The 16,597-nt window shown below is 37.3% G+C and overlaps 1 protein-coding gene across 6 annotated transcripts in view; it reads left to right on the forward strand.

The window, feature by feature from the left end:
• Positions 1 to 16,597, forward strand: part of NFATC1 (nuclear factor of activated T cells 1) — a 218,595-nt gene that overhangs the window by 72,007 nt on the left and 129,991 nt on the right. For all 6 annotated transcript variants that reach the window (XM_063451648.1, XM_063451650.1, XM_063451654.1 and 3 more), the window contains exons 5-6: positions 150 to 322; positions 2,839 to 2,979. In XM_063451648.1, coding sequence (XP_063307718.1) covers positions 150 to 322; positions 2,839 to 2,979 — 314 coding nt within the window. The remainder of the gene's footprint in view (positions 1 to 149; positions 323 to 2,838; positions 2,980 to 16,597) is intronic.

Here is a 16,597-nt window from a genome sequence, read left to right on the forward strand (position 1 = left end):
ATTTTCTAATGAAATATTGTGGTTTTATACTTACTATGCTTAGGCACCAGAGTGAGAGAGCCATGCATTAATTTCGGTCTACCATGAATCCCTGACCCTGCTTTAGTCTATGATGTAGCAACTCAAAGTATTACTCTTTCTTTTAACAGTATTGATTGTGCTGGTATACTGAAGCTTCGCAATTCTGACATTGAACTGCGGAAAGGAGAAACTGATATTGGAAGAAAGAACACAAGAGTGCGCCTTGTATTCCGCGTACACATTCCACAAGCCAATGGAAGGACTGTCACCCTGCAAGCGGCGTCCAATCCTATTGAGTGTTGTAAGTAATAGCCATACTTTTCAAAACTTTTTTAGATATTTCACTTAATTATTCTTGTTTTTATTGCTTTTTCTAAGTTACCAGCTCAATTAACTACTCAACTCTACCTACGCTAAAAAAATGAATTAACAATGCATGTCTTAAACCCAGACAATGTAGAATATGACTAAATGGGAGCATAACTCTCTGATATGCCTTAAAGCAAGCATGTCAAACTCAAAGGCTAGCATGGGCCACATACAAGGTTTAAGATTGAGTGCCGCAAAAAAAACCCCAAACCTTACATTTTCATAGAAACATAGGTTTGCTTTAAAAAGTACAGTATAAAAAAAAACAGCCCCCCCCCCCTCCTGTACTAAATCCCAATCCCTCCCTGTGTACTAAATCCCAGTCCCTCCGTCTATACTAAATACCAGACCCTCCCCTGTACTAAATCCCAGCACCCCCCTCTACTAAACGCTGGCCCTTGTTTAAAAAAAAATACACAAAAAAACAATATCAGCCAACAAGCAGACTCCACTCACATTGCCGCTGCCAGTATGCGATTCTGGAGTCCAGTCTCTGGTATACCCCCAATGGCGCCGTCTGGACCCTGTGCTAAAGCGGATACACCCACTACTCCTTGAAAACCTGTGAAGGTGGAGCAGATTGACGTCACGTCGGAATGTGACGTGGCGTTGCGTGCCTCAGTGCACCCCCAGGTCCTCCACTGTCGAGCCGCAGCCATCGCAACACTGACAGACACACTCACTGACAGACACACAATCACTTACAGACACACACACACTGACAGAGAGACACACACACACAAACATTTCCACATTCTTGCACACACTAACATCATTTTCTTTATTGCTCCCTACCTTTGGGAGCTGGTGCTGGGCCTCTCCCTGGGGGTCCAGTGGGGATCTTCTCTCGGGAGCTCAGTCTTCTTGCTCCTTACCGCTCCCTCACGTACACAGTTTAGTGATGCCGGGTGCCGGAGTGACGTCATTTTCCGGCACCCGGCATCACTACAGAGGGCGCCCACTAGGGAGCAGTGAGGAGCAGGAAGACTGGACTCCCTCGCTGCCACCAGGGACTTCTCCACCCCAGCCAGGTACATTTTTAGCAGAGTAGGCACCTGCAATGTGGGGAGAGCAGGTGCCTACTCTGCCTTAGTAAGCATGGCAAACTCGCGGCTCGCTCGGCGCAAATATATTCATTGTGATATTCGCGGCCTGCGTGCTGCGAGTTTGACATGCTTGCCTTAAAGGGTTACTCCAATTGACATTAAACCGCCTGGAACTTTGTTCTGGGCTGGCTAATTATGCTGCCAGAGGTGGAGGTGCTACACATACAGACGCCAGGCACTTCAAATCAATGAAGCCTTGTTGCATTGTTTCAAGAAGTAAACACAAGAATGTAAACATAAATATTTTCAACATATATTTTTAAATGTAAAAATCCTCGTAATGGTACAAATTTGACATAGGATGCTATGCATTGCTTTTAAAGAATTATACTGGCATGTCAATGTTGTAAAAACAAACCAAGAGAAGAGGATCAATACTCTATCACCAGGCTGCATACACCAATTTCTAAAGGCTTTAAGGATTTTTTTTTTTTTTTGTATGTAAATACAAATTTTACATAAACAGATTTGAGTCTATTTTAAGGTATTTGCCCTGGCAGTGAATTACCTTCTCTTGCTAAGATAATTTACATTACTTACTTTGTATGTCCAACAATTCTCCGGGGCTTGGAGGGCGCAGAGGAGAAGAAAAAAAATCACACTCAGCTTGGTCCACTCCCTTGGACACTTGACTGTTACCTTTACTGTTGGCTGTAGGGTTCCTAACATCTTAAGCAGTTCCCATGACTTCTTTTCGCATACATAAGCAGTTGTCATTATTATTTTTTTTTTTTTATGAATAAGATGCTGCTTGTGTTTCTATTTTGATGCAATATCAATATAATACATTAAAGACATTGGTATATGTCCCTTTAGGTGTTCCTGGCTTGCAGTATTTAAAGGGACACTACAGGTACCCAGACCACATTAGCTCATTGAAGTGGTCTGGGTGCATAGTCCCAGGTCCTTTAAACCTTAAAAGGTAATTATTGCAGTTTTTAATAAACTGCAATAATTACCTTTGAGGGTTAACTCCACCTCTAGACCAGACAGCCACTAGAGGGACTTTCGGGTCGGGTAACTTTCAGGTAACTGACGCTGGACATCCTTATGCTATCCATGAAGACATCCAGGCTTCACCCAAACCTGATAGGAAAGCATTGCTGAGCATTAGGTCTCCAATGCCGGCTGACGTCAGGGACATCGGCGCTGGAATCAGACAAGTGACAGAAGTTTTTTTTATTCCCTTCTACACCAAGGAGGGGGGTGGGAATTGAAAGAGGGGGACACTATAAGGAGCTGTAGTTTGCAAGAGTATGAAGGTTTCTGTTTACCTACAGTACCATATGTTGTGTCGTGTAAGATATAGCTGTATGACATGTGTATTTGCTTTTATCTTTAGCTCAGAGATCTGCTCAAGAATTACCTTTGGTTGAGAAGCAAAGTATTGACAACTTCCCAGTGATTGGTGGGAAAAAAATGATTTTGACGGGACATAACTTCCATCAAGATTCAAAAGTTATTTTTGTAGAGAAAGCACCAGGTACGCCTAATAATTTATATTGGGATGTGAATAAATGAATAAATGTTTGTATTTATAATGTGTCCATTAAGCAGTGTTCAGCAGCTGGGACTTCTTTAGCCGTTTACCTTTGCCACACATAGTGAGGAACAGTGTTTCAAAAAGAAAGGCAGTTATTTTTTGTAAAAGAAGCAGAAGGAATAAGTAAGCCTTGCCTGTAGCTAATTTCTAGGTTTTTAAAACAATTTTTTTTTTTTATTCTTTATTTTTGCTGTGCATGGTTTAACATTCGTATATCAGTAATGCCACAACAGCAGTCACAAACAGATTACAAGCACTTATTCACTAACTGCTGAACAGCATCAGAGAAAACGCACAATTTTTTTTTGGTTAATAATACAAGCTAAATAAAAGCTGGGTAATAATTTCTAGTTTTATGGGGACTTGTATTTATTTATATTAGCTTTAAGAACAGAGAATTATAGAATCTCTTTGCAAACTCCAGAGCCAGCATTGGAAATAACAGAATATTATATAGAGTAGAATGATATTAACCAGTTTGCATTTCCTAAAACACAATAGATATTAATTTACACTCACCGTACACTAATAGCTTAAATTCAGCATAAGTAAGGAAATTTTGGGGATTCTGTATTGTGGTGTGATAATCCTTAAAGCCGTCTTTGCATATATAAAAAATCACTACATAAGTAAAAAGCTATCTGTGCTCATTGGTACATAGGATAGGGATGTCTGCATGGTAAGACATGTTGATCAGAAAGCAGTCATGGTGACAGTATTGACATTGTAAGTTATGTAAGGGCCATTCTAAGCAAGAGCATTCCACTAGTTTCCATGGTAATTGTGCCACTTTAATGTACCCAGTTTTTATGTGCTTCCAACTGCACTAAGGAGTGGTATGTCCCAGGAAAAATGGTAGGTCTGACAATGCTAGCTGTTACAAGTATCATTTAGTACAATTATCACATTCTAGAATAAATATCTAGATTGCTTGCATTAACGTAGTTATATATTGTTTAGCTTTGATTGTTCAACTCTATTTTTATCAAAACATTTAGATTTAACATTCATGATCACACGTGCAAAGGCCCCATAACGATGTACTAAGTTACAGAAAAACAGAATTGTTGTTTTACATTAGTCTTCTTTCATCTAGCCCTGAACTTTAACATCATATAAATCACTTTGCTCAGATTAGATGATTGTGTAAACATATACTGAGAGTAATTATATTGTGTTACAATTAAGCAAATCTGAAAAAAGGCCTCCCATTCAACTTTCTCAGCAGGTGTTAAAAACCAAGATGACTCAGGGAGGCCTGCATAGCTTAACCCCCAGGGTATGCTTTTTTTTTTTTCTTAACCATTTAACACCCAGATGAGGTTACGAAACTTTGAAAGGAACACATTGGAAAGCAGGAAATTATTAGTACTGAAAGGGTTTAAACCAAGTGTATTTTTTAATATTGTAGGCTTTGCTTGTAATGCCAATTAACAGAAGACAAAACACTGGCGTATCCAATGGTGATGCATCGTTCTAAAGTAATGCTTGTTTTAATTGTATTTTGTGCATAGCCACTTAAATGCAATTGAAATAAAAAAAAATATATAATAATAGTAATTTTAGTTAATTAGCCAGCTGCAGTAACTCTGGCACCAGGTGCTTTCTTTTTACCTTCAAGAGTACAAACAAGGAAAGCAGGTAGGAGACACCCTGCGTGCAACTGCTGGGGGGTCTGCCATTCATTAAACGACTAAGGAGATTTGTTCTTTGAAAATTAAAATTAACTTAAAAGTTAATAACATTCCTAGTGGTTTTCAGCTAATAGAATTAGAGAAGGTTAGTCATTATTATAAATACCTTAGTAAAATCATGCAACATAATGAACGCCTCCTTAGAAAATCAAAATAATCATACTAGGTGGATTCAAAAGGTTCCCTTGCTTGTTATTTTGCAATTCCATAAAAATCAACATTTTAATGGGTAATTATAATCTGTAGAAAGCAAGTTGAAAGCCGAGCGGTGGGAGAGCAATTAGCCAAAATAAGCTTCAAAGAAAGGGCAGTTAAAGTGATCATGAAGTGGTCAAGTCCATCCCTCTTGTTTAACAGCTCTGTTCCTATAAACGTAACTCTTTGCGTTCCAAAATAAAGTGAAGCATTATGGTGTAATGACCTTGACACCTTTCCGGCTTCCTGAAGGTTAAAAGACATCAACGTTCCAAACATTTATAACATCCTGTATATTGGGTCCCTGAGGATTGCTGGTTTCAGACACCTTTGGGATTTGGGGCGGTTTACATTGCATGGAAGTCTTACCATGGCTGTTGTTTCTGTTTGTAGTCTTATAAAATATGGTACGATGTACTCGCTGCCATAATGGTAATTTTAAACTCAAACACTTTAAATCTCATTACATTTTGACATTGTTTTACATTCTGTTGTCATAGATTGGCACCAAGCACTTTAACCTTGGTATCTATCTGGTCCCTTCACCAGGCCTACACCTTGTCTTAACCTATGTGTTTCTTAAGTGTATTCATAGGTACATTCTAGGGTCTCCAATTTTGCATTCAAGGGATGTGCCAGGTGTGCTCAAATACACCCTTAATTGTACTTTCTGTTTAAGGTGTTTATGTACACTTATGCCTTAGTGTGGGATAGCTTGTTATTTTTTTTAAGAGATAATCATGGTTATATCTGTATACAAATAGTTATCATTAGAGTAGAATTTTGTATTGTTTAAGTACAGTTTAAATTGTATTTTCAATGTGCTGGACAACCTATGAAGGACTCTATGAGATGCAAGTCTAATATAAACAAATAGAAACTGCGATGTGAGTGTGTTTATCCAATCTTGCAGTGTGCAATTCGCTTATATATGTTTATGTATATAATTATTTTATATTTTTTCCTATGTGTGTCATGTAGTGCTATATGAATAAAGTATAAATGGTTGTAATTCAGTAAAGCAGTAGGAAGGAAGCACTTGAAATAAGGGTTTATGATGACTTGTTCCGTAGCACTAAGGGGGCTATATATGGTAAGTTTTGCCACTTGACTCTAAAACTTTATAATTGAGTTCCGTTCTAAAGTATAGAATTGCCCGCTATTGTACTTTGTATAAATTGCTACCGATATAAGAACAGTGTAGGAAAATCAAGATAGGAGAGCTCCTTATACCATAACGTATACAAGTAGTGTAAGGGCTTTTGTTGTCTCGTAGAGACTGATAAATGCCTCATATGCACCTGATCAGCAGAGGAACATATAAATTACACAACATGCAGATAAATAAAAAGAGATAAATGGCAAAGAGCTGTTTACTGACTCACATCCTGCGTAATAGTCCTAATTAGATTCTAATCGTCTTACCCGGATGTACATTTTGGATCAAATAAGTCTCAGCAAATATTGATATTTATTAGACTGGTATTGGAGGTGGATGTACTCTATTACACCTTGGCTGCAGGTCTGACATAGATCCTTTTCTGCTTGCAATACTAACTCTCAGCTATAGCCCCCAGAGGCACCATGGCATTATCCTGTCCTGTGGAATAGCAGGTCTCTGTACTAACAATGACTCATTCCAAGGGAATCCCAAAAGAACAATCTTGTCAGTGCTTGAACTCAGACTGGAGATCTGCCTTTTCCAATTAACCCTGTGCATCCTCCCAGTTGTTGTTACTGCTTTATACAACTATAACAATATTTATAGTTCATACAGACTTATTTTCTTGTACAATAACATCAGTGGCACTACATTTTGTGGTATTCAACATTGGGCTCCCAGGATCTCCACTTTTAAAAGAAAGCTATTAAAAATAGTAAAGGCTTTTATTTTTCACCATGAGGCTGTGCAGAATACTTGTAATCCATTCCATTTTGGAAGGGACTGTCACATAAATATTGGCTACCTTGAATTGCATCTCTGTCAAAGTATTGTAGTTTTCATATTGACATATAAATGTAATTAGACTAAATAGAAATATGTGTTCTAATCAATAGTTAAATGTTGTATTTAGCCCAACTAAAGAACATATATAAAAAAAATCAAAAATATATTGTATAAAAATGTTTATTTTAGCTGTGCATTTATTTCATAGGTGCTTGTATTATGTTTTTACTGATGCTTCAGAAAGTACATGATCTGTTATTTATTAATGTTTACTCTCGGAAGTGAATGTAATGCTGCAGTAACTTTGTAATGCTCCTACACATTTACATTTTGTGAGTTTGTGTTTTGTTGAAAGAAGTCCTTGAGTTGCCAATAGTAGAGGTCTGGCTTAAAATTTCAAGCCATATGCTACTAGACTGCACTATAGGGTCTTTAGGTCCCCCCCCACCCTCAGGGTCCCACTCTTGCCGGGCTAAAGGGGTTAATCACTTACCGTTCTCCAATGCCAGGCTCCCTCGACGCTGGGGAACTCTCCTCCCTCTTCCGACGTTAGCTCTGAATGCGCATGTGCGGCAAGAGCTGAGCGCATTCAATCAGACGGCAGCGTCTTCTCACTGTGATTTTTACAATGAGAAGCGCCTCTAGCGGCTGTCATTGAGACAGCCACAAGAAGCTGGATTAACCCTAATGTAAACATAGCAGTGTCTCTGAAACTGCTATGTTTACAGCTGTAGGGTTAAAACTAGAAGGACCTGGCACCCAGACCACTTCATTGAGCTGAAGTAGTCTGGGTGCCTATAGTGGTCCTTTAACGTTCCGGGTCCATCAATGGTGGCACCATAACGAATATGTTTAATAGGGTCCAGGACTCTTTAGGTTGCCCTTTGGTTAATCGGGCTACATATACTACTAGAAAACAGAACTCTGTGTTTACCCCAAATAGTCTTCCCAGTTTGTGACTTCCCAGCTAAGTATCAGTCATTCAGTGCTCAAGATTAAGGCACATAACTGGGAATTTACCATAGCCAGTCTCCCAGTGATTTCCTTCTTCCTCTGCCTGGAGAAAAGATACAATGGGGAGATGCCATCCATTAAAACTGTTTAACATCAAAAGTGGTTGTGTTTGCTTGACATAAAGTTGGAGTAATACGGCTGTGAGGTATGGGGTGTGTATGACTTATGCTGATGAAAAACAGTTATGGGATTTGAGGAGTACATATGTTGGGAGTTCGGGGCTGTGTTTATAGGGAAAGTATTTATCAAGACACTTCATAGGGTTCAAAGAGAGATCAGATACCTATACAGGGTAGCAATGTCTTCTGTAATGAGCAATACAGTAGTAACATGGAGGGTGTTAAAATTGCAATGCAAAATGCAAAAGAACATTTGACATTACACTGAAATGATCACTTTTCATTATGCTAAATTTCACCATTTTTATATATATATATATATATATTTTTTTTTTATATATATATTTTCAACAGTTTTCAAAACAGTGTATAGGTGTTTTCTGTTTTACACGAGTACATGAATGTGAGTAGCACTGATTTTAAAACTGTTACAGTAGATTTAGAATTCAGTCTGTAGGTCGGAGTATTCAATTCACCAACCATCTCTAGTTGGGGTTTTTTAAGGTTCAAATAACTTTATATAAAGTACTTACATCCCTGTTTCTATTGATCATAATTTCAGTACAATTCACATTGGGTGACTGCTCCTCTTGTCTATAATAACTGCTTGAATTGGAGCACAGATGCAATTGGAGGCTTAAAATATAAGTGCTGTTTTGACAAAATATGACATGCATGTTGGTAGAGCTAAACCCTGGCCAAACTCCATTTTGTAAGAGATATAACATTCCCCAAGATCTTTCCACACTATTTTCATTGCTGCAAGCCGTCACTGTTAAAAGGTTAATGGACAGTAAGGTGTCATATCTCCACTCTTAACCACAAAATAAAATAAAATAAAATAAAATAAATATCTTTCATTACAAGCTTTGACAGGTGATGAAAGACAAATTGAGATATCTGCTTTGGATTCGAAGCAGTGGTGAAAAATAATGTAGACAATATACATATACATACTGTATTCTGACCGTTTCTCTACATTATTTTTCTCCAATGCTTTAAATCCATGGCAAATATGTTAACTTGTCTTTCATCACCTGTCAAAACCTGTGATGTAATATCTTTGATTTAAAAGAGCTAAGTTACAGGGACACTAAAGCCACCCAGACCACTTTATCTTAAAGGAACACTATAGTGTCAGGAATAAAAAAACATGCATTCCTGACACGATAGTTTTGAAATCGCTTTTTAGGAACCCTGCCACACTTTTCCCCTATTAAAAAGATGTTAAACTCACCTTTTTGTTCCAGAGCTGCGTGGGGCTGTCGAGGCTGGCTCTGCCACCGCTCCATCTCATTGGCTAAGATCATCATCAAAATTGATGATCTCAGCCCATCTAATGCTTTTTCCCATGGGAAAGCTTTACAAGGCTATTGCACATGCGTGGCAAAAAACTGCGCGACACCTCTAGTGGCCATCTAAATGACTGCCACTAGAAGATTTCCTAGGCAGTAATATTTTTCTGAAAAGGCAGTGTTTAGCCTGAAGATACAGACAGTAGACACCAGAACAGTTAAGCTGTAATTGTTCTGATGACTATAGTGTACCTTTAATAAAGTGGTCTGCAAACAGTGGCCCTATCCTTTACTCTTTGAGGAAGTGTCTTGCATGACATGAAATGTGAAAGGGTCTTGCTTTTTTGTGCCCACCCCTGTACTTTATATCCAAATATAATTTTGTCTTTGAAAATAGGATGGCTTTAACCGATTTGATGGAGTATCACATTTGAGTCCTAGTGCTGGTGATGTATTGCTTGCCCTGAGCTGTTAACATTGCAGTTTTTGTTTGTTTGTTTTTAGAGCATTGCATTTTTTTTTAATTTTTTTTTTAACAAAAAGATATGTATGGAATATGGGGGGAAAAGTACACACACAAACACAGTATCATATTGTTACAGTTTTTAACTTAAGCCATTCCCCAAAGGACCCCCAGTGGAACAGATTTTAATATTTCCTTTGGTGCACGACTTGGTAACCCCTAAATCACGAATAATATAATTCTAAAAGCGTTATTTACTAAAGTGAGAATTCAAAGTGAATTTTACATTTAAGGCCAGAGTGGCTGAATTTACTTTTTTTTAAATAAATTTGTCTGTTAAATTGAAAACTCACTTTGAATTCACTTTTAAATTATTACTTTACTGGATAATAATAACAAAAATAAATGGTATATAGCTTAGGAGCCAAACATTAAATGACATTGCATCCAAACATGTGACCATCACACATACCACACCGTTATGACTTAGTGAATGTTCTCATATGACATTCTACACAACTCTAACAGCCGTAGTACCTGCCGTTTCAGAGATCAAAATTTCTATTTGCCACTAGCCATTGGCAATTGAAAATGTACTCATGACAAGTAGAAATTCTTCACTGATGAGAATGCCATGGACTCTGAGGGGTTATAGTAGCGAGTATCTTTTAATGCCTAGCTAGTAAAGTATGACTTGAAAGTCTAAGTCTTGTGCTAATCATATGACACCGAAATCCAGCGTACACACAGAATCCACCTCATATGACAAACACACATGCAGCATCCACACAGCCCTGATATACTTGCAGACATAGCCTATAGTTGCCATGTGGCACAGAAATAACATGACACCTGTATCACACACAATACCCACATGGACATCACATGCAGCACACATACATTGCTCATATGATGATGACATCTGTGATGATGACATCTGTGAAACATAATGGAGCCACATGGATGTTGTCTACCAACCTAATTAAAACCAATAACAAAAGCAGCATCCGCATAACATCCGAATTACATACAGCACCCACTCTCAACTCACAGACAGCACCACCTGGCACTCATTTACATTTACACAACAAAAACACACTTCACACTTTACTATGCATGTACAATGCAACTGCAATAAGTGCATTCTAAATCTGCCTTTCCCCACCAAGTGATCATGCAGATAGTAACTGCTGGGACTAAAACACAGCATGTAGTGGAAGTGTATGTTCTGGCATTTAGCTGATCGGTCATTTTGAATGCATGTGCTGTATACGCAGTGCCACCCACAATCCATATCTTTTATATAGGTGGTGAGTAGCAATTTGCTTGACAGTGCAATTGCTGAATCATCTGGGTGTCAGTTGCTAAATTCTAATCAATTCTTGTGACTATGCCCACCTGGGTCTGGTAAATCTTGATTTAGGTAACTGGCTAATGTGTAACATTTAAATCTGTTACTGAAGATTGTACATTATATCAATATTCGTGATGCATACATTCTGATTTACAGGTAATAATACATATGTTAACACCTGTGTAGTTTTTAATGGTAGCATTTCTCCCCTTCCAATTATTTTTCTACCTCTGTAACTCCTTAACACCTGTGTAGTTTTTAATGGTAGCATTTCTCCCCTTCCAATTATTTTTCTACCTCTGTAACTCCTGACTACCTTCTGTCACTGAGCAAACATGCATACAGAATAGCCTAAATAGCAAACCATAATTGCATATCAATTGAATGGTGTCTCTGTCCCTTCAAACAGGGTATGGTTTCCGTTATATTTAATGTACCACTTCTGGCAACCTGATGATGACTAGTAAACGAAGCTTGTTTACAAGGCGGGACAGTGCCAGTTTTCCCAGCAGTGATTAGTCACATACCTTGTGATAGCAAGAAGATCACAATGATCTCTCATTGGCTAAGTGTACTGTTACTGAGGTCAGGAGACATAAGGTGGAAACAGCAGATTGAAGTAGATTCCATGCTGCAGTGAGGATACACAACGAGCAGGAACTGGAAATATCCAGGGTGTAGCTACTACTTCCTGAAATATGAATCTACAAAAGCTTTCAATATACCTATTGGACATCCCTGAATTATGTTATTCACATCTTATTATTATGTAGAAAAGCTGATGGTTTTATTATTTGCTTTTATCTCTTTTTAAGATGGCATGTGCTTAAAAAAATAATTACTATTGTTAATAATCTTTCTTTAAAATACATCTTGAGTGCAAGTTTAGCTTTTATAGTGATCTGTTATTCTGTAAAAAGGCACTAGCTGTATACATTGCTGCAATAATTGCAAATGTTGGTGGAACATTTGAAGGGAAACATTGTGTTAACATCGCTCATTAAAAAAAAGAATAATAAAAAAAAAATGAAAAAGAACAACTTATGGTCCACACTGGAGCCTTAGAGCGAAAAGATACTGCGTGTTCTTGTTCATCATCGATTGTTACATTTTAATTCAAGGACACTTAGAGCTGAATTCCCTTTCACTGGTTTTGAGTGGCTTGACCCCAGCTAAACATTAGTTGTCTCACTCACAAAGCAATGGCTTTGTGAAGCGCAGGGAATGAAAGATTGTGTCAGACACAAGTTGTTGTAACAGCTTGAATCAACTTCACTAAAATGAGATCAGAACTCAAGGCAGAAAATTACAGTGGCAGGTGAATGACTAAAGATTGCATCATGACTTAAGAATTCACTGTGCAATCGTAATTACTGATATTTGATGTGCGTTTTTATTTTGCTATAAAAGTGTTCCTCATGTCTACATGGTGATATTTATGTGGGAAATAGAAACCCATCTGATACTATTGTTTAATAAGCTGGAGCAAGCATGCTGTGCTGTCAGATGCTAGAATCTCATTATATTCACAAAATATTTTGAATTTAACCTACTGAGCAAGCAAAACCAGGGTCATTTCAGTGCTTTGTGTGTTTCACTGTTTGCCAAGCAGTTCATAGCCAGCGTAAATTGAATATCAACTGGGCAGCCATGGGATTTTACCAAACCATATTGACTATAACCTTTGAGATTCTCAGGGTTGTACCTGTTAAATCTCTTAACTATGCACTATTCTAGAGCAGGCTTCCCCAAACTTCGGCCCTCCAGATGTTGCTGAACTACTACACCCATGATTCTATGAATTAAATAGATAGGCTGCGAATCATGGGAGTTGTAGTTCAGCAACATCTGGAGGGCCGGAGTTTGGCGAAGCCTGTTCTAGAGTGTAATCTGTAACGAAAAGTTGAAATGTGGCATTAATAATGCAAACATAATGAAACACTTTTAATGTCATTTAGTGATTAGACATTTTGGGGAAATATTTAGTAAAGACTTTTACACTTTCCTCTCTTCACTTGATGACTGTTGGCACGAAATACAAAAATCCTATTCACATAAGCAAGTCATTTAGCATTAAGTGCCAAATAATTTGCATATTCCCAGTAGAAGATCACTAACTACTGTGTCACCTGGTTCCATCTACTTCTATAGCTGACCTTTCATAGATCTCTGTGAAGTTCTCCATTTAAATATGTAATATAATCCTCATCTTTAATTTAATTGCATAATACATGGCCCCGACTTATGGGTGTATCAAGGTATTTTACTATTAGATAATTAAATACAGCATGCAAAATGAATAACTCATTATACTAATTTATTATAGTATAATTAAACTCACCACCGAATCACATTCGACAAAATCATCAACCACTGTATACGGAATAGATCTAAACACAGATGCTGGGGTTTAATAGACTTTTGAAGTACCAAATGCATATTTCCAAATCAATTTATCATTAGTTAAATTCAACACAAAGTGAAGAGTGAGAAACATAACTAAATATCCAAAGTTTTGACAATCTGTAAAAGTTCATGTTTATTAATACAAAAAGTTCTGCAGGACAGACGAAAATAGTATTTCAGTTGTAGCTTTCCAGAAATTCTCAAGTCTTAACTATGTATGTACGTGTATGTGTGTGTATAAACATTAATTTTGCAATAATCTGACTCTACAAATTGCACAACACACTTCAATATTCAATTAATGTCAGGGCTTCCATGACTTCCTGTTTTCAATCTCTTTACGTCCTCTTAAACTTGCATGTAGAAAAGCCATTATTTCTATACCGTATTGGTGAAAGATAATGTTTTGAAATGTGAATCCTCTTCTTTGACAGACAACTATACAACTGAGTTAAATTTAACTCTGGAATTCAGGGAACTGATAGGTTTTTCAATGCCTTTAAACAGGATCTATCGTAAAATATGTTTTCATATGTTATAGCGTTAATATATACTAAAGAGTCAAGATTGGATCAGCGCTAAAAATGCCACAAATATAAAGGTATATAAAATATAAATAGGCAGCACACCTATAAACAAGGGAGTACCCTCCAATCCCTTATAGATAGTTGAAATAGAACAGCAAAAACAAAAGAAAGGGTGCGCCTTTAATACAGAGGTTTATGTATAAGTAATAAGCATAAAATAATTACAAATAAAGTCCAGAATAATATTCCACAGTAAGGGAAGTTCCTGTAGGACAACGGTGTTTCGTCTTAGATGTAGGTTGTATTTTTCAGTGCGCCATATGGAAAGAAGAACAAAAAGAAAGGAAATCCAATGGTACAGTACGTAGATATAAATGGATGTATAAGAGTATGTAAGTTTTACTCACAATTTCCAGAGCTAAAATCCAGCTCTGGTATGAAATGCGTGAAGTGGAATAATCCCCACTCAAGGATATATGGAGTAACAACTTGAAGTTCAGTGGTCCAACGGTGGTTTCAGCCGAAAATAAAAAGATAAAATATATAGTGCTCTCTGCTTTAACTGGAGTATAAATTAAAAGAAGGTATAAAATGTACTCACAATATATTGAGCAGGCTTATACTGCTCGGTGTATAGCCTTTGGGTGGTATAATCCCCACCTAAGGATTCTTTTGTCGTGTTCTTAAGATGGTAAAATCAAAGAAGTCAGGTTAAAAATAAAATAAAATAATAGTAACTGAAAAAGGAAAGTGGCAACTAAAATATTTAAGGCCAAAATTCCTTTATTATAACAATAGTAAAATATTTAAAACAATCGCTAGACGCGTTTCGCCAACAGTAGGCTTCTTCAAGTAGAGTATAATATATACTAATTTGGAATCTTGTAATGGACATATAGATCTTTAATATAAAGGGTATATTAGGGTTTTTGCACGGTTTGATTATCCTTCTTCTAGTGTGAGCTACTGTTTTTACTGTACATTCTCCGAACAGCTGGCATGTCTAACTTTTTTGAACAATGGCAGAAGCTTGATAAATAAAACATTATTTTCACCCCTTAGGACTCATGACAACCCATTTCATCATAAATATCTATTCTTTAAAGATTCTATTCCAAACCTGGAATACAGCTGTCAAAGCTAGATAAGTAAAACACTCAATACAGGCAAGAGGGATATATGGACAAGTAGGTTTTGGAATTTTGGACTTATACGCTTTTGCTTGTGTAGATATACAATAATATATGTAGAAGTATACTTCTTATTAACGCTACAACACTCTAGTGGGAATCCCTCTAACCCACCAAAAACATGCATACACGAAAAGTGGGGAAAAAGCTCAAAAAGCTAAAATCCTAAAGAGTGGAGCGTGGAAAAATAGTGGAAATGATGCCACCTACCCTAAATGGTGGTATATCAGATGTTATCAAACTTGTATGATGCTTCAATCCAATGGATATTAGTAAATATATACAAGAAAAAAAATAGAAAAAGTACACAGCATAAATCTGTGGTATAGAGTGAGAAACGTAGCTACGTTGTGAATTTACAACTCGCATGGAGTAGAGCCTCAAATAGGACAGGCTCAAATCTCTCCAGTAGTAGCTTTGCTTGTGTGCTCGCTCTGTTGTTTCTTTTGAATGCACTCTGTGGAATAGTGGATATATTAGCTAAACTAGGTATTGCAAATTTTTAGGTCACAAGAAATTAGTAATATTCTATGAGCATGATCAGATTCAGCTATTATTACCCATTCTGTAAACCAGGTGAAAAGGTAAACCTAAAAATGGTAACCAAATTGGAAATCGCCAAAAAAAGAATGCATTCTACAAAAGTTTTACTTGTCTATTCTACTACTATTTATAAAACAATTGATATAGATACATTGTATGTGCTCTAATTTCATTCAGATTCTTCACATTCCGGTTAAGCAGTGTAGGCTTTTCCTTGACATATTTGTAGAAATATATAATGCCTACTATAACTTAGTAGGCATTATGAGCATTTTGTATATAGCAATCTTTCCACTACTACATACAAAGCTATGATATCACTTATCTTTCTTGGGGGGTTTAGCCACCAAAGGTTTATTTCAACACATTTAGCAACTAATTGTTTTTTTGGGAAAAATTCTACAGGCTGACTTTTCTCCAAAACTCCGGTGGGTTGCAAAGTCCTCCTATCTTCAATTCACTCACACTAACAGGTTGGTTAAAATTGAATTAAAGCAAACAAAATGGCAGAGTTCATTAAATTAACATGAGGAGCAGTGGCGTACATACCGGGGTCGCAGGGGTGTTTATGCATGCACTAGCGTACATACTGCGGTCACACGGGTCGCAGCCCTGCGACCAGGTGCTAGCCGCCATGTGTTGCGGCCCCAGCCCACGCAGAGTAAGCCCACGGATCGGTTTTTGCACCGGAGCCCCATGGGTTGTGTGTACGCCACTGATGAGGAGCTTAGTAGAATTACTAGGAAATTATTCCTGGAGAATGTCCCACCACATCCCCAGCATCTATGTACTCCATATGTCATACAAATA

This window comes from Pelobates fuscus, chromosome 4 (assembly GCF_036172605.1).
Source record: "Pelobates fuscus isolate aPelFus1 chromosome 4, aPelFus1.pri, whole genome shotgun sequence".
Taxonomy (NCBI): domain Eukaryota; kingdom Metazoa; phylum Chordata; class Amphibia; order Anura; family Pelobatidae; genus Pelobates; species Pelobates fuscus.